Source organism: Podarcis vaucheri (genome assembly GCF_965113315.1).
Source record: "Podarcis vaucheri genome assembly, chromosome: 9".
NCBI lineage: Eukaryota > Metazoa > Chordata > Lepidosauria > Squamata > Lacertidae > Podarcis > Podarcis vaucheri.
Window position 1 is genome coordinate 43,994,085 of NC_138767.1, and position 23,683 is coordinate 44,017,767.

The following is a 23,683-nucleotide window of genomic DNA, read 5'->3' on the forward strand; positions in this document are numbered from 1 at the left end:
TTTACATATGCTGTGGAACTTGGAATGAAGGAAGAGAAATCAGCTAGGCTAAAGAACGCCATCAATAAAGGTTAGAGTAGCTGCAATATATGGTATTAGCAGCCTGGGTAGATAGATCAGTGAGCAGTTTAATTTAGAAAAATATCAAGAGCCATTTCCTAAAAAGTGTGGCAGATATGCCATCTTGAGCTGTAATCCTGTCATAGTGCACAAGTTAAGCATGGGTTGATCTACGTAAGTAATTTGTCACATGTCAGTCCTGCAGTAACTGGTGCTGGTGATTTTATGTGTGGCAATATTCTTTCTGGCTCAGTGCTGAATTAATGATGGAATGAGCCATTGCATGATTGACCTTTCACTGCAGCTAGAGTGGGTTTGCGTAATTTCAAAGGTCCTGCATAGGTTCTAAGCAGTGGGGAACATGTCACCTGAAATCTGCTCCTGGGAGCTGTCCAGTCACTGCATTCTGCACTAGTTGAAGCTTCCAGACCAGCTACCAGGTCAGATACATACAAAACATGCCACAAGTAATCAAGACTTGAGGTTACTAATGCATGAGCTAGTGTACTAACTGGAGCTGGTAAAAAAAAACAACCCACACCTGCCACAGAGATCACTTGGGCCTCTAGTGCAGGCATGGGCAAACTCGGCCCTCCAGATGTTTTGGGACTACAACTCCCATCATCCCTAACCACTGGTCCTGTTAGTTGGGGATGATGGGAGTTATAGTCCCAAAACATCTGGAGGGCCGAGTTTGCCTATGCCTGCTCTAGTGGTTCAAGGAGTACTCTCAGACTGAGTACCTGCTCCCTTAGAGAAAGTACAACCCCATCCAGAACAGGCTGTTCACCTATCTCCTAGACAAGGGAACCACCACCGACAAGTTTTTCATGCTTCCATATTTCAAGCTTAGTTTATTGATTCACAACCAATCCATTACTCTATCCAGGCACCAGACCAGGACTTTCACACCCTCTTCTGACTCAAATGTAATGGAGAAATAGAGTTGAGTGTACTAATGACACCTTGCTCCAAAACTCCTAATGTCTACTTCCCATGGCTTCATATACTTGTTGAATAGCATTGGGAGAAATAATGAAGAATCAAGTAATGTGGATGCATGTGTGAACCAATCCTTGTGTGGTACATGCTATTTACCTTAAGTAAGGTGAAAGAAGGTATGGGGGAGGAGCCCCTTTTTAAAGGAAATTTCAGGTCTTTTTAAAAAGCTGGCCTTTTTGTGGAACTAAAGCCTTGTGTAAGAATTATGGTCATGTACCCAGAGCAAGCTGGCTTGCACAAATGAAAGAAGTGTTGTAGAATCTCTGGGGAAAGCTACAAGAAAAAGCTACAGTGGTAATAGAAATAAATAATGAACAGTTTTTCCAAAGAATAATTTGGGGAAAGTGTAGCTCTGGGAATACAAACTGTCTCCTAAAAAGAAGAAACAATCCTTGATGGGTTCTCTAGCTTCCTTTTTCTTGAAATGCCACACATTTCTACAGAAGCAAGAACAGTCAATCGCTATTGACTTTACAGGGCTTAAAAATAGAACAAAGGGAACAGGCATCAAAGTAAGGCATAATTGTGTAGAGGACTATCAACAACAAATGTGCAGAATCAGGAGGCAGCTTCTGCTTTGTTTAAGAAAAGGACAAAATTAGCTTTATAATTGCCTACAGTATCAGAAACTATTTTTAAACAAAACAGAGTTGGGGGGAGGCGACATAAGAAAGATAAAAGAAAGGTTGGCATTTCAGAAGAATAAATCACTGGCTTAGAAATAGATTCAGAAACTTCCGTGTTAGCTAGGGAAAGTCTTGCTAGTCCAGATGAATCATATTAGTTCAAATATTGGTATGAGATAGGATGTTGTTGATCTCCAGGATCTTCCTTCTGGCTTCAGATAAAAAATGTTAGTGAGAGCCAAAAGGTTCAAGGAATGAATGGAAAAGGTGATCTCTCACTGTCACTCTCTGTCCGTCCAACCCTCCCCCCAAACTCTTAGGCTACAATTCTATGAAGACTTCTTTGGTGGCAAACCACACAACATTTAGTGAAGTTTTCTTCTAATTAAGCATGCATTGGATTCCACTGTACAATTGCAAGCCTTTCTACGTTTTTACTGGGAGTAAGTTCCACTGAGGGACTTGTTGTATATGCAAGCAGACATGCACAGGACTGGGCTGCAAATCACATTATAGAATCACTAAAAACAGGAATCCCGGCTGTGATATGATTCAGTAAACAAGGAGTGATTGAGAAAACAAAAGGATCATGCAGAAAGTTGTGAGCAAAATTGCCATCAGCCCCATTCAGTTCTATGGAATACTGCAAACAGACTGGAATAAAATAGGACTTTACCTAGCCCCAAGTTTTAAGACTCTAAACAACCATACAGAAACAACACCAGTATGAAACAATTTCGAATGATATTATGAACAATATGCACATTGTATAAACATGTGATAAACTAACTCACACTTATTACCTGGTTGTTTGCCCAAGCAGAAAAGTTATTAAATTGCCTTTGGAAGTACACAGGATTTGGGAAAATAAAGAGGGTTCACATGCACAGCTAGGCTGCAACCACAGGAAACTCTGATTCCATGGCTAGTACAAGTTAGATTAGGGATGAGAAAATCGTGGCCCTTCAGATGTGGCTGGATTACAGTTTTTATCGATCCCAGTCGCCATAGACAGTGGTCAGGGATTCTGGAAGTTGGAGTCTGACAACATCTGGAGGGCCACAGGCCCTCTATCTATGTGTCAGAAGGCTCCCTTGACAGATCTTCAAGATCATGACAGCACGCAGAATATTAAGTAATTTTTAGTATATATAGTCCAAAACTACAGAAGAATTTTGACAAGTGAATATGACACTTCTTCACCTCCTACCTCACTTCTGAACTGGCAAAACCCATAATCTATTTAAGCAAATGACAACACTTCATTTACTTCTAACAAGGTCATTGATGCTCCTCACTAGTCCTATTGCTACATGTTAAAACATTAAAAATGAAACCAGCCTGCTCTAATGTGTTGCACTCTTGCAGCTGATGCAATCACATGCATTTAAGTCCATTGTATCCAATAGCCAGTCATTTTCATCTATTTCCCCCTATGTTGGCTGGCATGATTACTGAAAGTATTCTACCTGACTTTCTATACTTGAAAATACAGACAAATACTTCCCCCCACTTTCTGTATACTGTGATTTAAAATCAGCTCTCACTGCTAAACAAATACACCATAGCTCATAATATAGCTAGAGGTGAGAACAAAGAACACCACCTCTGGAGACAGAAGAAATTGTACCAGTGCTGAGGCTTTTTGAGTGCTGAAATTGCCTTAGTAAGTGCAACAAATGAATTGGTATTTAAAGTGCTGCATAAACCACAGTGCACCACATTCTCTCTGAATGCATTTATTTGAAGTTCCGTATCTTTAAGTGCTACATTCATGTTCCACAGTGCAATTTAGAAGCACAATTCTCCTCAGTGGACCTATCCAATTACTCGGCTGCTCTCTCGGGCCTTAATTTCTATTTAGGGAGAAAAAAATAAAGTAATGACTTCATCACAGCTATGAGTGCAAGATTCTGAAGCTGGAAGTTTTAATAGGTGTCAAAAATTTAGCAGAGTATTTAATTTACTACAGATCAGCAGTAAAGGCTATAACCACATGTAAAAGAGGCAGCTCAGCTGCACACCTTGACAGTGTCACACCTATATTGTACATACAACATCACTGAAGTTCGCTTCAATTCATCCTGATTAACTAACACCCCTTTGTCATCTGTTCACAAACACTAAATCAGATTAAAATACTCTCAGCTCATAAGAATGCATTGAAATCCACCTTTCTAGTCTGTAATTATTGCACCTGTGCCTAGACAATTATATGCATGTTTACTCAGAAGTAAATCCCAGTGCGTTCAATTAGTGTGTTTCAGATTGCAACCTGAACTATATTAAAATCTACCTGGCCAACATCAAGGCTGCAATCCTATGCATATTTACCAGGGAGTAAGGGAGTTATGCTAACTCTCAGCTAGGAGCCAGCACGGCATTCACTGCTACTAGTACCAGCCATGGTTAAAGGTGAACAGGATGGTTTTGTCATTTCTTTTGCTGCACCAGCTCCAGGATTGCACAGCAAAGACTAGGATGTAGCCCATCACCACCCTTTACTAGCTGAAGATCCATTAGGCCCTTGGTCACCCCAACTTCACACCCTTCCCAACCCGGAATGCCCTGTGGCGGGGATGTCACCAGCATTAGCTTCTAACCATCTATGATTTTGGTGGGCACAGCTGGGACCTCTGGTGGCAGCAAGGCATCCACCAACGGAGTCTGGTGGAGGGACAGCTCTTTCACAGCAAAACCCATTCCACACGGCAGATCAGGGTTTGGATTGCTTTCTAAGTCACTTTTAAATCACTGGGATTTACTCATGAGTAAACACGCACAGGGTTTGACTTGAAGCATGAATCTCTATACTGAAATTTCTGCCTATGTGTAACTGGTAAAATCCAGATCTATTAAAGTCAGTGAAGGCTTTGCCATTCAGTAGAGTAGGAAATGGATGGTGAATACATGAGAAGGTAGGGATGGATGAACATCTTGATTTTGGTATCTCATATTCTATTGTTAAATTTAGTTTGCCACATTTCCACTTCAGTTTGTATTACTTTGTTTTTTTAAAAAAATGAAAATCCTCATGAAAATTCACCAACATTTTAGAATGAATTTATCCTAATGTACACATGAAGGACAGAATGAGAAGCCCCCCCTCTTACTCCCCAAGAAGCAGAATCAGCTTAGAGCAGGGGTCTGCAACCTTTAAGACAAAAAGAGCCACTTGGACCCATTTCCGAAGGAAAAAAAAACTGGGAGCCGCAAAACCCATCAATAAAAAATAACTTTTTTGTCACTTTTTTATTATTTCTTTGTTTGACCTCTCAGAATTACTCCTCCTCATAGAAATAAATGTTAAATTAACAAGTTACCTTTTTTTGTGTGTGTTCTTCACTCCCCTTCAAAACAGTGACCAGCGTACATGCCCCCTTTCAATGCAGTGACCAGCGTACATGCCCCTTACAATGTAGCGGGCGGGTGGGAAGGTGACGTCGGGACGGTGCGTGACTAACGCATGCACTGCCCCCATGCGACATCACAGCCAGAACAGCGCCCGCCACAGTGGGGAGTGTCGGGGCGCACAATGCGCCTCCTCCCCTTGCTAGTATCCACCCTGGAGCCACGGCAAAGGTGTAAAAGAGCCACATGCGGCTCCAGAGCCGCGGGTTGCTGACCCCTGGCTTAGAGGGTGTGAGGTGAGAGGTATGGATGCACAAGATGGGATTTTCCAACATCCATACCAGCCTACTCTTCAAATCTTGCTGCTCTGTGATTTTACCACCTGGCGTCATCTACATAATGCCACTGAATTATGTTCAAAAATAAAGCCACAGGGAGGTAGGTAAACCCCCTCTCCAAAACAAAACTTTAAACATGCCCAGAACAAACACAGCTGGGCCTATCACTGTGAAATTTGGCAAGCTTCCTACTTAGGGACACCACTATCACTTCTCTATTTTCAAACCAAACGCCCACAAAACACATGGGGAAATTAAATTATTTTGTTTTTTTAACTCACCTCAACAGTATAAAGGCTGTATTTGTGGGAAAGCTACCATAGCTAATCCTTCTGAAATTTGGTAGGATTCAGATAGATACTGTATCCTACTTTATGGGGCAGCTGGGTGCAAAAACCCCATGCAAGTGCCAACTCACCATAAAGAAAATATATATTCAATATGGGAAGAATATGTTGCAAGGGGAAAAAATCAGTGCACTATAATTTTAAGGCAAACAAAAGTAAATGTATCATTTTGTCTTTTTTAATGGTCTCTTTATGCCTTGCCACAAACTTTTGAGTTGTTCAGTGCATGTGCTATTAAAAGCAGAAATTATTTTTCTCCTTTATGGCCAAAGATCAGTTAAGCAGCTTCTTCCTTGACAAGACTGAACTATGCAGTTAAGGCTGGCCATCAAGACAGAACAAGAATGATGCTAATGAACAAATGTAATAAACAGTCTGCTGAATGGGAGGTTATGAAAGCTACACACATACTTAAAGACCCTGGTATTATATGAACAAATAACGAAAATACAGCCAAATTCCCCAGTGTATTTTCATCAACCTAGAAATTACATATTCAGCCAAGATTTTTTTTTTTTTGGCTTTTTGAGCTGGGGGTAGGTGGGGTGAAAATTGCTGGGATCCTGGAGGATCTGTAAAATTTCTCATATATTTCATGAGGGTTTTTCATGATAGTTGTGACACAGCAGACTCCCTTGCAAAAGAGAGACTGGCCACAACTCTGGCACTTTATTGTAACACACACACACACACACACACACACACACACTTTTTTTCCAGCCCACACCCTCAAAATGTTTCTAAATTCCCCCCCTTTCACATGAGACAATAGGCCTCATGAAGGCATGGGAGCATTTTCAGCCTTGCCTAAAAAGGCTGTAACACATTTGCAGCCTAACTTCCATGGTGTGTATACAACCAGAGTCTATTTCTAATCTCTCTCCAAGCTCTCATAACAATTCATGAGACCCCATGGAGTGAAGTTTAGGCAGGCCAAACAGACTGCAGTATGAGATCTGAATCTCACATTGTTTACTTCAGCTCCTTTGATGTCTCAGCTCCATGACTAAAATGCAGCCGATAGGGAAAGGTTTTGTGCATCCCTTGGGATCCTGCTATGTTTCCATAAAAAATAAGATTGTTGTTGCTATTACTATTACATAGATAAGCTTGCAAATGTAAGAATAGCTGGTGGTACTACAAAAAAGTTTAGAAAGTTAATAATGTGGCAGCTACTATTCAGTCTTCCTGGAAGAAAATATTTTATGAAATATGCCGGATTAAGCACCAACCTTTTAAACTATGGATCCAATGAGGACCCTTTTATCAACAGGTTTTTAACAAAGAGCTCCAATTCTTGTTCCCAGCAGCCCAAGTGGTCAAACTTGCAAGTCTATTGGTTCCTCCAAATCTGGACCATTGCGTTAATTGACAAGTTACCACACTTGGAGATGGAAGGTGAAAACAGGCAGTGACAGGAAAGTATGAGGAGCAGGAGTCTCCAGCAAATGGTAGCGAGCCCGCTACTGATCAGGCACCTTGATCACAATTAACAAGGTGTTCTTTATTACAGTAGTACCTTGGTTTTCAATTGTATCGGAAGTTGAACGTTTAGACTTTTGGACGCCAAAAACCCAGAAGGAACTACTTCGGTTTTCAGAAGCCGAACGTAAATGCTTCCGGAAGTGCATGCTTCGGTTTTCGAACGTTTCGGAAGTCAAATGGTCTTCCAGAACGGATTACATTCAAAACCAAGGTAACACTGTATATTGTCAGATTTTGTTATTTTTTTGACCATTTCACCTTCTTGCCTAGTTGAGTCATGATTTAGTGTTAGCAACACTCAGGATAATAAAGGTATGCCCTTTTCACCTGACAGAAATTACACGCAAACAATGGAACCTCATACAAAGTCAAAGTACCAGCAAGAATACAACCAAGCCAGTTCTTGAATTACATAAGGTGTTGTTGGATTCTATGGGGTGAATCCATTTGTTTCTTTAGCCTCGATCCTTTACCTCATTCCTTCCTCTCTCTTTTTTTTAAAAAAAAAATATAGGAGAATTGCATCATCTCTATTGCCAATGGGCGAGAATTTATATTTTGCATTTTTGTTCAGCATCTGAAAACGGAAGCCGTCATTTAATTTCAAGAGACATTTCCAGCATGACCCTTTGACCTGAACAGGAGGTCACTCATGTGTCAGAAGAGGAACAACACTGAGGAGCGGTTGTCAGTTTGACAAATGCTACTGCTCTAGTTTGTATGGCAAAAGGTTTTATAATGACTCTATTAAGTAGCTCGAGAGTCCTTTATCACTCACATTGATGTCTTCCAAATCTAAGTTGTTCAGAGCGACATTGTTCCGCTTCCAGATGATAGGAGGTCTCAAGGTCCCCTGAATGGCGCAACTTAGAACTGCACTTTGTCCTACTGTTGCTGCAGTGATGCTTATTTTCTGATCTTCTGGCAGACTCAGTTGAATTACTTCTGTAAAAGATACGTTGCATTTAAAGTTAATTAGCATACAGGGTTTCTGCACCCTGGTAGCTTTAAGATTTTAATTTGAATTAAAGGCAAAATAATTTCCAAATGAAGTCAGGAAATAGAAGTGTTTCAAATAAAAGGTCAGCATGACATTTCAATTAGATTGACTGACAAGCATTGCTTGGTAAGAAGAGAGCCTTCTAACATGAAATAATTTCAAAAGCAAAGAACATGGCACACCGGCTCCAAAAGTAGATTAAATATATTGTCAAATATTTGAGCACCTTGACAATATTTTTGTAGTGCCCTTCTGGATAAACATACTCATGGCATGTGTGTGCACCTACACACACACTTTAGGGGAGCTGTTTTTTAAATAACCCTTTATAGTTAAATTAGACATAATGATGGCAACCATGTAGGTTTGCTCCAAGAATCTGCCCCATTCACAACAAATAAAGCAGGGCCAGGAAGTCAATTATTAAATCAAAAGAAGTATATCATTGGGGATGATACACCACCTTACTTCCTGGTGGTCCATCACTTTAGGCACATTTCTTCTGAGCTGGATTACAGTTTTTAATTATTGTTGAATTTATATACTGCCCTATACCCGGAGGAATGCAAGGAAGTAAGATGCCAGAGGGCTTAGCGCCACTGACCTGCATACATCTTTTGATATTAATAGTAGACTCGACCCGTTCATTGCTTTATATGCAATAGGCCAGGCTGATGAACAATAATCATTGGTGCCATCATCGTACCCCTAAATAATACTAACAAATAAAATTAAAATCTGGTTTGCAAAGATGGGGCATCTTCATTAGAAAGTGAGCACACTTAACTAAAATAAGCCTTACACATAACCAACATGACCCTACCATATGTTTTTCTGTTTCAGTCTCTAGACATTAAAATATGAGTCTAGTGTTCAGTGGGACATGCTGTACAATCTTCTGACGGAACACTCCTATCTGGGATGAACCTGGGACAGCTCAGTCAGTAGAACATGAGACTCTTAATCTCAGGGTCATGGGTTTGAGCCCCATGCTGGGGAAAAGATTCCTGCATTGTAGGGGGTTGAAATAGATGAGCCTCATAGTCCCTTCAACTCTACAAGTCTATATTTCTATGATTCTGTCTCAAAATCCATGTCTGGCATGGCACTGTGGAATGTTTGACTGTACAACGTGTTCCTGCAAACATATGAAGTGGCTCAAAGTTTGGCCATCATTCATGGACTAATCTACTGCCAATGACTTTTCATCTCACCGTGAAAACCAGAAACTGATGACAAGCTCATGCTACAACTGATATGTCTAAGCTATGTGGCAATATGTAAAGGGTTTGTAAACTGGAACCAAATACAATGATAGATGATGGACTATTCACAATAAAAATGGCAAACATTGTCAAGAAGAGTTATTGATGGTTTTTGCTTATTGGCTTTACTGCCTTTTTTTTTGGAGAAATTTATTTTACACTGAAAAATAACCCAGAGTAACAACTAGCAACGAAGTATTGCCATACCCTCATCACACCCCTGTAACTCCTCAGTTAAGCATCTTTCTGGGGATGAGCCATGGGGGTTGTTTAGACATGGGCTGCCTACCAGCCAACAATGGAAAGAGCTCTTCATGGTTGGCTGTATCAGCTGCACTGTGCAAGCAAGGAAGAGGACAAATGGGAAGCTGGCACAACTCATGATGTTACATACGTATAGAATTCCTATTGATTTTAATAGGTGATGTAACTATATGCTCAACACTTTGGCTCCATTCAAGCGTAACAGCTGCAGACCCATGCTTCCTCCCCTTCCATTTTCCTTCCACAATAATTTCTCCCGTTTTCCATTGTGTGCTTTAACCATGTTTCAGCATTACTTTGACATTATTGCCAATATGGTTAAAGCTAACCAAGAGCCCTTCATCATTCTTGTTTGGTAACCCACTTCAAGCCATGGTTACAAAGGAATCTTAGCTGGCTTTAACCATATTCATGCCCGTGCCACTATAACACTAAACTATGGTTTCCGAAAAGCATGGAAAGAAAGGGGGATTCATGCATGAGAAGGGCAAGAGAAGATGTGTGAGAGTGTACAACTTTGCAAAGCATGGTTTCTAAATTGGCCCAACATAGAATCACAGAATCACATGGTCTCTATCTCCACTAACATCAATGGGACTGAAATTAAAAGTGCTTAACATTGGGTAGACTGAGCAAATAATGAAGATAGTGATCCATGTTAGAGTAGCCCTAGTAGGCTTAAGAGGAATGTTCTGCAATAAATGTTTTGTGACAAGTGGCCTAAAGGAGCCACAAAGAGCTTTGAGTTACTTCATTATTGTTAAACAACAAATTAGTCTCAAGTAAGGCAAGCATTAATCTTTCAATTGGGGGTAGAACATCCATCTAGGAACATGGAAAGATCCTTAACTGGTTCCTTTTAGCCAAATTAAGAGAGCACTTTGTAATTAGCACAATTAAAGAGATAGCACATTTGTCTAATGTGTTTCCAAAAGGAAGCATCAAACAAACAGTCCACTAGTTCTGGGTTGGGAAAAAGCCTTGTTACATCATTAAAGTCATCTTTTTTTGGCAAGAAAAAATGGCAAGATTTTAGTTTCATACCAGCATGAAATTCACAGATATTCTGCTTGTTCTGTAGCCTTAAAAAACGAAAAAGTGGTTCAAAATCTTTAATTACATACCACAAAAAGTAAATGATGTGTATCCCACATCAGCAACCAACTCCAGTGCTGAATCTATGGAGGGTAAGACGCACATTCATCTCTGTATCTTTAGATGTATCATAACCAACAAAAAATAGTTACTAAGACGGTGTCCTTTGGCAATCCTGCACATTTAGCGCTGACTAATTCTCTTGTCAGGAGCAGGGAATAACAAATGATTATGGTGGCTCTGAGTGGAACTATTTCAAATTACTGTAGACTAGATCTGTATTTGACAAGGACATTGAGCCAGACATCAGAATGGAACCATTGTTCATGTGAGCTCAAGATGCAGCAGCAACAAGTATGCAATGTACAAGGCTGGCTTATGACAAGTCTGAGGGCACAATCCATCAGACAGTTGTGTGGCTGGGATTTCAATGAGATTCAAATTTCAATGAGATATAGATTTGGAACCTATGTTACATTTGCCAAAAACTTTCCGAAGCTGAACAGACCAGTTTTTATATGGTGAATTAAGAAGCCATAAACCATTGCACTGGAAAAAAGGTGGAAGAAAGATACATGGCTCAACTATTCCAATTACTTTCTGAAATATTGCCATCAGTTCCATATCTGCTTGCCATGCCACCCATTGGCAGTTTTTCCTAAGCAGAAATTTAGTTAAGTCATGAGTGGCTGTGATCTAAAAAATGAATCAGACTATTGTCCACAGTTTCAACTGCACAACACTGATAGTGAATGGAAAAGTAGCATTGGTACCATTCCAGTTCTTAAATACCTTATCACTCAACCACAAGTAGCTAAGAGAAAAAGCAGAATAAACTTTTTTCTTTTGGTAGTAGCAGGGGAGGAGACAAGGCAAAGAAAAAGTGAATATATGAACATCTGTATATATTACATTTCAATTGATAAAATATTAAAACGGGAACATATTCTACAGGATGTATAATGGCAAATATGCTTTTTAATTAACAACTATACATTTTGAGTCTTCCCATTCAGTTACTTATTTATTCACTTGCAGCCACAAAACACCCCTTTGAGCCTGAGCTAACGAACATTATCCAGACTGGAGCTTGCTAGATAGAATTAAGACCACATTAAACCTGTATTCATTTTGTTTGCCTATTTAGAATGTAATTTAAAAGCAATAACCTCCTCAAACGACATAGAACCATCCTTTGTATATAATCTACAGCAAGTTTCAAACTCTTAATGAGAAAACCATAAAACTCTGAAATAAAACAACAACAACAAAGTGCTGTGATGGGATAATTTTTACCTTTTGCTCCTTTGTAGTTTTAGTGTAATTTTATATATTTGTGATAAAGGTACAGTGTTATTGCATATGATCTTTATTTCCTTTTATTGCTCCTTCAGTAGTGTATAATGTCAGTTTCACTTTCAGCTCATTTTGTTCAGATTCACATAATAAGAAACATAACACATTTTTTTAATGTATGTAGAAGAGAACAGATGAAACTTAATATTCTCCAATCAGTTGAATCAAAATATAAATCAAAGTATTTAGGGAATAAAGCTTTAATAAACATGTTTTGGGCAGCAATCATATATCCACTTACCTGGGAGTAAGCCCCATTGAACACAATGGACTGAGCAGTAGGGCGAGTAGACAAGCACAGAATTGCATTGTTAAAAATGCATTTTATATATAATGCTATAGAGTTAAGTTTCTTTTAAAAAATACAACAACCACATGTCACAATATGGAATGAGGCCTAAAGAACATAAATAGGCAGGGAAATGTTGCCTGTCTGCATGATGAAACTTTATCTTGTTTGTTTTTCAAGATGCAAGCCACATCCAGGCGAAATACAGGGGAACCAACCTTGATTTACACCTCTATGTTCTAAGCAGGGGTTGGGAACACGTGACTCTCTAGATGTTGTTGGACTCGAACTGCCATCAGTCATAGTCAGCATAGGGATGATGGGAGATGTAGTTCAGCAACACGTGGAGGACCACAGTTTCCCCAACCATCACATATTCTAGATGAAGAGGTTTTATTTGTATTTATTACACAATATTTTTTGTTCAATAGTGGATCCAATGGTCAAGAAGCACCTGCTGTAGTGGGAAGTGAGGGGCAGGTGGGGTTTGTCAACCGAGCCCATCTAGGAGAAGAAAAACTCTGATCCTAAACTGCTGCCTTGAGAGATATTTTCAGGAGAAGAAAAGGCTAAGGAGTAAACCCTACCCAAATCTGGAGTGGAGTCCCTAAGATGGCTGGATGGTGCTTTGTATGTCCCCTTCTGGCAACTCCTGCAGCCAAGCTGGTGCCAAAGGTATTGCTCTGCTTTCCTTTGGACCACATCAGTCAAGCCAAGGTGGGGGGGGGTCTTTTCATCTGGGCAGCCCAGGACACACTGTCCAGGCTTGAGCCCCAGGGAGGTTATTTCAGTGCTGCTGAATCACACTGATTTGACTTCACGCCTGGATGTGAACTCCATTGTCTGTCGAGACAGAAGGATGCCAACAAGTGCCCTTTTGTTTTCAATGCTCATTCCAATTATGCTGGGGTGACCCTCTGTATAGAAAGGTACCACTTGCAGTGGAAAATAACCACCCAGCAGCACACATTGACCACATAGCTAGCTCTGCAATGACCAGAAAACTTCAAGATGGCACAAGATGATCCTACTCTGTTGTAACCTTCTACCTCATTCTTGTGCTATGTCATAGCGTTACACTGGTACTGTATTTTAGCTGGCAAGTGGCTTTTGCAGACACAGTTGCATATATGCTTTACGAATATATACCTGTGCAGGGTGTTAAATTATGCTGACATGATACCCTAACAGGGGCAGCAAAGGTTGTTCCATGGTTCCTGTGTTCAGACTACACATCCTACCTGCTATACATCCCAGCACCATCTGAATGACAACCATGTACCATGGAATTGTTGTACTACATACATGTTAATTCCAGCATTTCAGACAGATATTCCAACACAAATATTTAGGACTGGTACACATCCAGAATACATTCCTTGAAATACTATGATCTCTCCGATCCTTACTAATGTTTTTCTTGCGATTAAATTTAAAAGACGGTTCATAAATAAATGAGAATATTTTTTTTATTTTCAGACATGAGCGCAAATTATGCAGCCTAAGTATTCAAAGTTGCAACAAAAAGTTTTCCTCCATAATTATTTTGTTTAAAAATATTCCATGCTTGGATTGTGAAAGGAGATTTAAAATAGTATAGATATTATAATTTGAAATGATTGCTTTCTCAACTGCTTCATTGTAAAAAGAAAAAACCCACTGCGGAGAAAGAGTTTGTGTTGTTGTTGAGTGTTTGTACAAGTGAGTCTTTTAGGGCAAAGCAGAGATGCAGGCTAAGGTGTAAGAGTTCTATGAGTTATTTATATCAAGTGGTCTGTGTGCGCGTAACTCCAGCTTCTCATTTTCAGTGCTTCAAGGAAGGAACAGCAGCTATAATCCACTGGAGATTCAAACATCTTTCTGATGGCAAAAAATATAGTTGCTGTTGGATTCTCTTTGCTTTTGTGGGGAGCCCTTAACCTATTTACCCTTACCATTGTATAATATGCGTGAATCTCAAAAGCAAGACAACACCCCCACCCCCATAGTTTTAACTACTAAAAAAGTCATGTGCAATGAAAAGCTAATGCCCTGTAGAACCATTATTTTGTCCAGATATAACAAAGATGGCTTATTGAGAGCAAGAAAATACCGGTAGGCCTGAATCACCCCTCAAAAGCAACCTTTTCTTCCTTACAAAAATATTAAGCCACAGGCTCAGCTCTGAATTGTCCCTTATCTGTATACATTTAATTTACAGTCTTTATCTTTCCTTACAGTCCCACAAGCTTGCACTGATGAGTTATCCTTGGGTAAACTGACTGACAACCTCAGGCATTGTTCTTAAAGTCTATATCCTCCTTTTTCTAATCCCAATCCACTCCCACATATCCTTTATCTGGTTTTCTCTAAATATGGTGTTGGTCCCATACATACTTAATTTGGTCCCATACATACTACTTTTGGTTCTCCTTTCTCTTCCTTCCTTCCTTTAGGGGTTTTCATTTCAAACTCTGCAGTCTCCATCCACTCCCCTCTTCCCCATGCTTAAAATCCTCTTTCTGTAGTTTGCACCCTCTCATTATTTTTCTTTTAAAACTATGTTTCAGTCTTGTCTTACTGTTGGTCCTGGAAGATACCCAGAGTAGTTTCACAAGATGGACATGTAAGAGTAATATGCTGGCAAAGCAGGATGCCATGAGTTTAGTTTCATTCATTTTTTAAAAAGTCTTCATTGACAGAGGGAATGATCTGGTATTTATTCATTATTCAAATCAATCCATAAATTCATCATGAGGAATATACCCTGTTTCCTTTTCCCATTCTACCTTGTAGCAACTACCAAAACCTAAAGTAATAATGGACATATTCACATAACATATTAAGGCTGCAGTCCTCTGATTGCTTACATGGAATAATGTCTGATTGCACTCTTGAAGTAAGCATCTATAGGATCAGGATTTATATGGTATTTAGTAGTGTGTATTTTCAATTATTTAGTGGCACAAAGACAAATCACTAACCATTTATATACAAAGCTTCTGTATATTTTAGGTATATTTTAAAATATATTAATGGTGTGTACACAAGATAAAAATCCCATTAAATTCAGTAAGCTTTACTCACAGGTAAGTGAGGTCTGCTCCCAGCAGTTCCAGATAAATGTGTATAGGGTTCATCCTAACAATTTTGTGAAGTAAGAACCACAATATTTATTAAAGGTGCAAAGATACTTGCACAAGCAGTTTAATAGGCATTACACTTGAATTTAATTCCCTCATGGTTGTTCTGTGGTGTTTCTGATCAACCTATTGCTGGAATGAGCAGAATGGAGGTGGAATGGAGAATTTTAGGGAAGTTTTTAATGTTTAATGTTACAGTGGTACCTCGGGTTACATACGTTTCAAGTTACATACGCTTCAGGTTACAGACTCCACTAACCCAGAAATAGTACCTCGGGTTAAGAACTTTGCTTCAGGATGAGAACAGAAATTGTGCTGCGGCGGCACCAGGAGGCCCCATTAGCTAAAGTGGTGCTTCAGGTTAAGAACAGTTTCAGGTTAAGAACGGACCTCTGGAGTGAATTAAGTACTTAACCCGAGGTACCACTGTATTCTGTTTTTAATCTGTTGGGAGCCACCCAGAGTGGCTGGGGAAACCCAGCCAGATGGGCGGGGTATAAATAAAAGAAGAAGAAGAAGGGGAAGAAGAAGAAGGAGAAGATGCAACTGAAGTGGGAAAAATGATTCATAAGGATGTACAGGTTTGCTTCACACATTATTTTCACTGCAAAGGCGTACACTGATACAGAGTGAAAAAGCACACCAGGATATACTGTCATGTGTGAAAATCATGCAAGTGCTTCTTTTGTCAGTTGTTTACAGGGAGCTTTCTACATATGGACAAATATCTGAGTTTATTTACAAACCATAAAGTGTATTTTTGTTGTTTGTAAATTCCCTTCATGCAAAATAGCCAACTTGACTTTGAGAGGTTTTGTTGTTTTCTAGGCATCACGCCAAAACAGGTACTTTTTTTATATAAGTTAAACTCTGTTTTAGTCAGAAAGGTAGACACCTCTGGGCCAGCCATCTGGAGGAAAGAAACAGCGACACTGATTGCAGTTAGATACTGTAGCTCCTCTTTCCAGTGGGAGTGATAAAAAAGGGCTAATACAGAAAGGGAAACCATGATAACGTAATGTAACACATTTCCAGTTTCAACCTACAGTGAAGTGATTTCTCACCCCTTTCCCCAACTCTCATGTGACAGAGATAGGCATTTTTATCAGTGTTATTTAGCAGACAAGAAATAAGCAAGCTGCCTGCAGCAACACAGAGTGTCAGAAATAGTACTGAAAGTCAAAAGTTGGGAAGTCCTTCCCGGAATAAATAGAAATCAAGCTCTGGAAGGCATCCTTCAAAGCTCACCTGTTCTAACCCCCTCACCTTACAGTACGACACTTTGTACATCCCTGCCAGACACTCGACTCATTTTCCCAACTGAAAACTCCTATGAAGTTGTTCAAACATTATTTTCTCAACCCAATAAAAGTGGAGAGTGATTCTCAGAGTGCCACTGCTCTGTCACCTTGCTGAGCTTAGAAATATTTTTTTCTAACCACTAGATAATAACAAAAATAATTTATTATTTATACCCTGCCCCTCTGGCTCGGTTTCCCCAGCCACTCTGGGCAGTTTCCAACAAAATATTAAAATACAATAGTGTGTCTAACATTAAAGGCTTCCCTAAACAGGGCTGCCTTCAGATGTCTTCTAAAAGTCTGGTAGTTGTTTTGCTCTTTGACATCTGGTGGGAGGGCATTCCACAGGGCGGGTGCCACTACCGAGAAGGCCCTCTGCCTGGTTCCCTGTAACTTGGCTTCTCACAGCGAGGGAACTCCCAGAAGGCCCTCAGCGCTGGACCTCAGTGTCTCAGTGGAGACGCTCCTTCGGGTGTACAAGACTGAGGCCATTTAGGGCTTTAAAGGAATTGTGCCTGGAAACATGTTGTTGTTGTTGTTTAGTCGTTTAGTCGTGTCCGACTCTTCGTGACCCCATGGACCAGAGCACGCCAGGCACTTCTGTCCTCCACTGCCTCCCGCAGTTTGATCAAACTCATGCTAGTAGCTTCAAGAACACCATCCAACCATCTCATTCTCTGTCGTCCCCTTCTCCTTGTGCCCTCCATCTTTCCCAACATCAGGGTCTTTTCCAGGGAGTCTTCTCTTCTCATGAGGTGGCCAAAGTATTGGAGCCTCAGCTTCACAATCTGTCCTTCCAGTGAGCACTCAGGGCTGATTTCCTTCAGAATGGAGAGGTTTGATCTTCTTGCAGTCCATGGGACTCTCAAGAGTCTCCTCCAGCACCATAATTCAAAAGCATCAATTCTTCGGCGATCAGCCATCTTTATGGTCCAGCTCTCACTTCCATACATCACTACTGGGAAAACCATGGCTTTTACTATACGGACCTTTGTTGGCAAGGTGATGTCTCTGCTTTTTAAGATGTTGTCTAGGTTTGCCATCGCCTTTCTCCCAAGGAGCAGGCGTCTTTTAATTTCATGACTGCTGTCACCATCTGCACTGATCATGGAGCCCAAGAAAGTAAAATCTCTCACTGCCTCCATTTCTTCCCCATCTATTTGCCAGGAGGTGATGGGCCCAGTGGCCATGATCTTCGTTTTTTTGATGTTGAGCTTCAGACCATATTTTGCGCTCTCCTCTTTCACCCTCATTAAAAGGTTCTTTAATTCCTCTTCACTTTCTGCCATCAAGGTTGTGTCATCTGCATATCTGAGGTTGTTGATATTTCTTCCGGCAATCTTAATTCCGGCTTGGGGTTCATCCAGCCCAGCCTTTCGCATGATGAATTCTGCATATAAGTTAAATAAGCAGGGAGACAATATACAGCCTTGCCGTACTCCTTTCCCAATTTGGAGCCAATCAGTTGTTCCATATCCAGTTCTAACTGTAGCTTCTTGTCCCACATAGAGATTTCGCAGGAGACAGATGACGTGATCAGGCACTCCCATTTCTTTAAGAACTTGCCATAGTTTGCTGTGGTCGACACAGTCAAAGGCTTTTGCATAGTCAATGAAGCAGAAGTAGATGTCTTTCTGGAACTCTCTAGCTTTCTCCATAATCCAGCGCATGTTTGCAATTTGGTCTCTGGTTCCTGGAAACATACTAGTAGCCAATGTAGGTCTTTCAAGACAGTGTATCTGTACACAACCCAGACTGAAGATAGGAACAGTAAGTTTGTGGAGAGACTGGATACAGGCAAATCTAATGGCTGGGCAACTTAGACCAGGGTGGGGTACCCATGGCTCTCCAGATGTTGATGGACTAAACTCTTGTCACCTCTGACTATTGGCCATGCCAGCTGGCAGTGATAGCAGTTGGAGTCCAATGACACTTGGGAGTCTTCAGGTTCCCATTCCTGGGTTTGAACATGGTAAAAGGGAATTGGCAATGGCATCTGGAAAGGTCAGAGCTGACTAAAGGTGTTGATAAATTCCACCCTCTCCTTCTTAGAAATGATGCTCAGTTGTGCAGGCTTTTTAACGATGTTTCAAAGACAGGTAGAGATATCCAAGAATTCCAATGAAAACAGAAACAGGACTGGAAATTGTCAACGTTCACTTATTTGTTCCATGCCCAGAACAAATATTATTGGTATTCACTGTTGTCTATGCTTTCAGCCTACAAACGGCACGTAACTGATTAGATTCTCCCCCCATCCACACTGTGTTTCCATTGCATTAAAATGAATGGGACAGAATGACATAATCACAACATAATTTATGTATTTTGCATAATTAATTACATAAGTTGTGTAATTTTGTGACAGTGGACAGTAAGATGGAAGAACAACTCCAGAAGAACAGAAACAGTGCTGCACGTGATGATTACAAGGTGGAATGGAAAATGATGCCTTCTTACATCTTAGGAAAGAGTGAATATTCTTAAGAGGTTCAGAGTAGGAGTCCAGGGGGAGTAATCAGTCAAAATCCTAATATAAGTTTAACCTAAAACGAGTTCACAGAAGTTTCCAGTACCCTCTAGCAGCCTCCTGCTCCATGGAGTTGTGGGTTGTTTTTTTTTTTTTTTTTTTTTTGGGGGGGGGGTGGAATTGCAGAAGGAAGGAGATGGAAAAAAATCCCTCTTAACAACAACCATAAGTTAACTTGTTTTAGACTCCAAGGCAAAATGCCTTCTTACCTTTGTTGTATTAGAAGAGACCACAAATGAGAGAAATAAGTTTTATAGAAGAGGAGCCTCCTTACAACAAAAGGATCTACAAATAAAGCAATTTTTAATCTGTTCATTCTAGAGTATGAGCTATGCTAAATCCCTATATACAATGATCTTTTTTATTACTAAACAAACAATGGTTGGCTAAATACTTCACAATCTTAACAGGATTTGTTGTTAAGCTTCATATTTGAATTAAATCAAGAATCATACATAAACAATAGTAAAGCCCCAGTTGTATGGTGCTGTTTAATCAGCAACAGGGGCTTAGGTTATTGCTGCTCTACAGCTCTGGGTTCTGGTTTTTGTTTTTGTTTTTTTGCCATGTTAAAAGATAGGAAGAACTGCATAGGCAATACATTTCAGGCACTGAGGGGGCATGGGCAACTTTCCATCAATCAATATTGAACTCCTGACTTATTACAAAACTACAAAGATGGGCTCTTAAGAGACACTTGTCCAGACAGCAGTCTCCAGACAAAAGGTTGATGGTACAGCAATAGTTCTTTCAGCAAAATGTCAATAGGGAGAAGATGGAAGTCTCAGGGTCCTGTCAAGAGATGCAGCCAATACAGCTAGAGAGAAATAGATGTGCAGAAAACATATACCAAGAGTCTCATTCGTGAGAAGCTTACGTGGCTAGTTACTCAATCCCAAAACTCATGACAGCAATGCCCTTCCCCTAATATAAGCATTTTAATTGAAATAATAAAACCAAGCCTCAATTTACATTTGGAATATCAAGTTTATTGTTGCAGTAAACGTCACAAATTTCAGGTGCCAAATTACAATCCATTCAGATTTCCTTCTAATACCTTTCAAGGTTGTATAGCATAGCATAGTCTAGATGAGGAATGCCATGCTCTACGATAACCACCCCCCACTTAGTGCCCTCCACTTGTTGCTGGACTACAAATCCCATCATCCCTGACCATTGGCTATGCTGGCTGAGGCTGATGGGAGTTGGAGTTCAAACTATCTGGAGTGCAGCAGACTGTGAGAAGGCTGACCTAGGATGTGAGGATATACAGTTGATTGTGTAAATGCCCAACTACCTTTGCCAATACCATGAAACAAGAACATATTTAAAACAGGACTAAAACTATGTTGCCTGTCATTGCATGGCAACAACTTAGTCACTGTCTTTAGATTGCAATCTGAAAGCATTACATATTTTCTGTATTTTAAATGAAAGAGTTTCTAAGAATGTAAGAGTCGTAAATAATAAAAGTTTAGAACAATTTTCACACACACACACACACACACACACACACACACACACACACATTTCCCTAATGACAAATGTCCCACAATCCCCCAAAGCTGCTCCTTTAACACAAATCGAGCCCATCATCCCACTTATAAGCATATCTTATAGATATCTGGTCCTTCCCCAAACCTAGAAGAAAAGGATGCACACACTCCAGCAATTAGCAGCCTGTTAGTTAGAGCACAAACTCTCCTCCCCACCCCCGCAACTTCTAAATATTTTCTGAGATTCACACCCTCCCCCCTGGTTTCTACCTGTCACAAACATAATAATCAGCATAAGATTCATAACTGATTTCCATAAATTTTGCTGTGGAATTAAGTGTTAAGAATGTGACTGAACAAATTGCCTCCAACATTTTTTTGTTGGAGTAAAAAAAGAAAAGAGAAAAGAGAAGCAAGCAATGGAGAAACTCTTTCGTTTGAATGCATTAAAACTAAAGAATTATTATTGAGATAGACTATAGGGAATTCAAATTGCTGCCACTGCTAGAGGCCAATGCAATTATCTGAATCACAAAGAGCCAGCAAATAATTATTTCAAATGGGGAAAGTTGGTAACATTGTTGTTTTATAAGGGATTCAGAATTCAAGTGCAAATCCAATGATGTATTGCAGGCAATAACTGCATTTTCAAAACAAAACAGAAAAGATCAACCAGACATGAAGACAAAAAAAACCAATAAAAACTTTGAACATTTTGGATGCCTTCCAGAAAATATTAAATGTTCATTATTCTAAGCTAATATGCTTAGAGAGTCTTTTTTGGAATGTTCTTTCTTTATTTGCATATTTTTCTCAGCCAGCTGTCTTCCTCCCTCATCCAAGAAGCTGGAATAGAGATCCTTACCATCACAAATATACCACTTCAATCATAACAGCCACAGTACTCAGGCCTCTATCCCAAGTGTGTGTGTATGTAAATATCCTCTTAAATGGGGGGGGGGAGAGAGAAATTTGCATAAATGACAGGTTTGTGTGTTTGTGTACATTTTACTTCCCCAAGCCAAATTCCAGTGTATCACAGTTTAGTAGAATGTCCTTTTTTAGAAGGCACCTTGAACATCTCTTCAAAGACAAAACAGGAAAGGGATAGGACCTCAAACACAGGTACAGACACAGGCAGACACAGGCAATGGACAGGTGAAGTATATACTGTAGGAACACATACCCACAGTCATGACATCAATGTCACTTCTGACTAAGCTCTGGGTACACATGTTCAAGTATAGCAGAAAAGGTATCATTCTAGGAGAAGTCATCATCATTATAGACTTTTATTGAGCTAGCCATAGGCCATGGGATCATTCGGAAAAATAACAAAAGGAAAAACAGCAATAACCATAAAAATCATCAGGCACCACACATACAATATAAACCACGGTCACAACTACTAAGATTGCTTGTTACGTAAAATAGAATAGCAGAAGATTCTCTAGTAAAATGTGCCAAATTAAATATCCGAATCCCCTTTGCAGTTCACCACTATTTTATCTAGTTTTGACCCCCTGATCTTCTTAGCTGCCAACACATAGAGTGCTACTTTATAAGTTACCAAGTCATCAGTATCGCTCAGCAGCCATTTCACCCTTTCCACCCTGTTCAAGTGAGTTCCATTCGGAAACAGGTTTTATGAATCGATCTCTTGGGTCTATATATAATGGGCACTGCAATAAGTAGTGGCACAGGTCCTCCACACAGGGTTGCCCACACAGACAAATTCTCTCTTCATAATGTACTTTGCCGTAGTGTCCATCCAACACCTCCGAGGGCATCGACTGGAATCGTAATTCTGTGAAAGCTACTCTAAGCACGGCAAGTGGGAGCTTTGACAGGTAATTGGCCCAGGTATGCTCCATTTTAATAAGTGGGAACCATGGTGAACTCTTGGTAGAAGCCATCATGGTTAGATCCCTTTCTGCATCAGGCCTAAAGAGACAATCTCTTAAGTGCCTCTTATCCATCTTCATAGTCACCTGAAAATCTTGTAATTGATATTGGGACAAGAGGCACTGGATACCATCCTTCCAACATTTGGTCTGTTTCTGTTCTGTGTGTGACAGAAATTGAAGTCTTTTTACATAATTTAAGCACAGGTGATCAATTCTAGCCTGTATTGTTGTCACTTCAGCTGCAACACGGAGACAAGCAGCTGGAGTCCCGTTGGGGAACGAGAGCACTTTCCTGGGGAATTTGTTCTACACTATTTCTAAGGCTTTGTTGGCTTTTGGGTCCTTGCCCCATATGGCTGCTCCACAAAGCATCTGGGAGACCACTTTACTGGCAAAGATTTTCAACGCAGGTGAGGAGAAGTCGTATTTAGCCTTCCAACAATTTAAACATCTCAGCTTGCAAAATGTTCAGCACTTTTATCTCACAGCTAGCACAAACTATTCCAACTTCATAGCATTTGCAAAAGGAAAACACAAACTTCTGAAGTCAGTGCAGAGTAAGCATCCCATTTACCATGTCTAGTGCTATAGCTGCTGCTTCCCCTCGCCCCTGACTGTGTGGCATGATGCCACATGGCATCATCACTATTCAGCTGGTATCCTTGAATAATGTACTCAAAAGCTACTTTTACTTCTACCACAAAAAAATCCAACTTTTGTGGATCCAGAATAGATCACCAATATTTTCATTTGTGTGGCAATTGTACAAGTATTGTCCTGGTTTCTGCATGGAACAGGTGGGGTTGGTGGGTGTAGTTTGGGAGACATTGTTTTGTACCACTTCCTTCT

The 23,683-nt window shown here is 40.1% G+C and overlaps 1 protein-coding gene across 4 annotated transcripts in view; it reads right to left on the reverse strand.

The window, feature by feature from the left end:
• Positions 1 to 23,683, reverse strand: part of FSTL5 (follistatin like 5) — a 340,816-nt gene that overhangs the window by 90,216 nt on the left and 226,917 nt on the right. For all 4 annotated transcript variants that reach the window (XM_082237218.1, XM_082237216.1, XM_082237217.1 and 1 more), the window contains one exon: positions 7,988 to 8,154. In XM_082237218.1, coding sequence (XP_082093344.1) covers positions 7,988 to 8,154 — 167 coding nt within the window. The remainder of the gene's footprint in view (positions 1 to 7,987; positions 8,155 to 23,683) is intronic.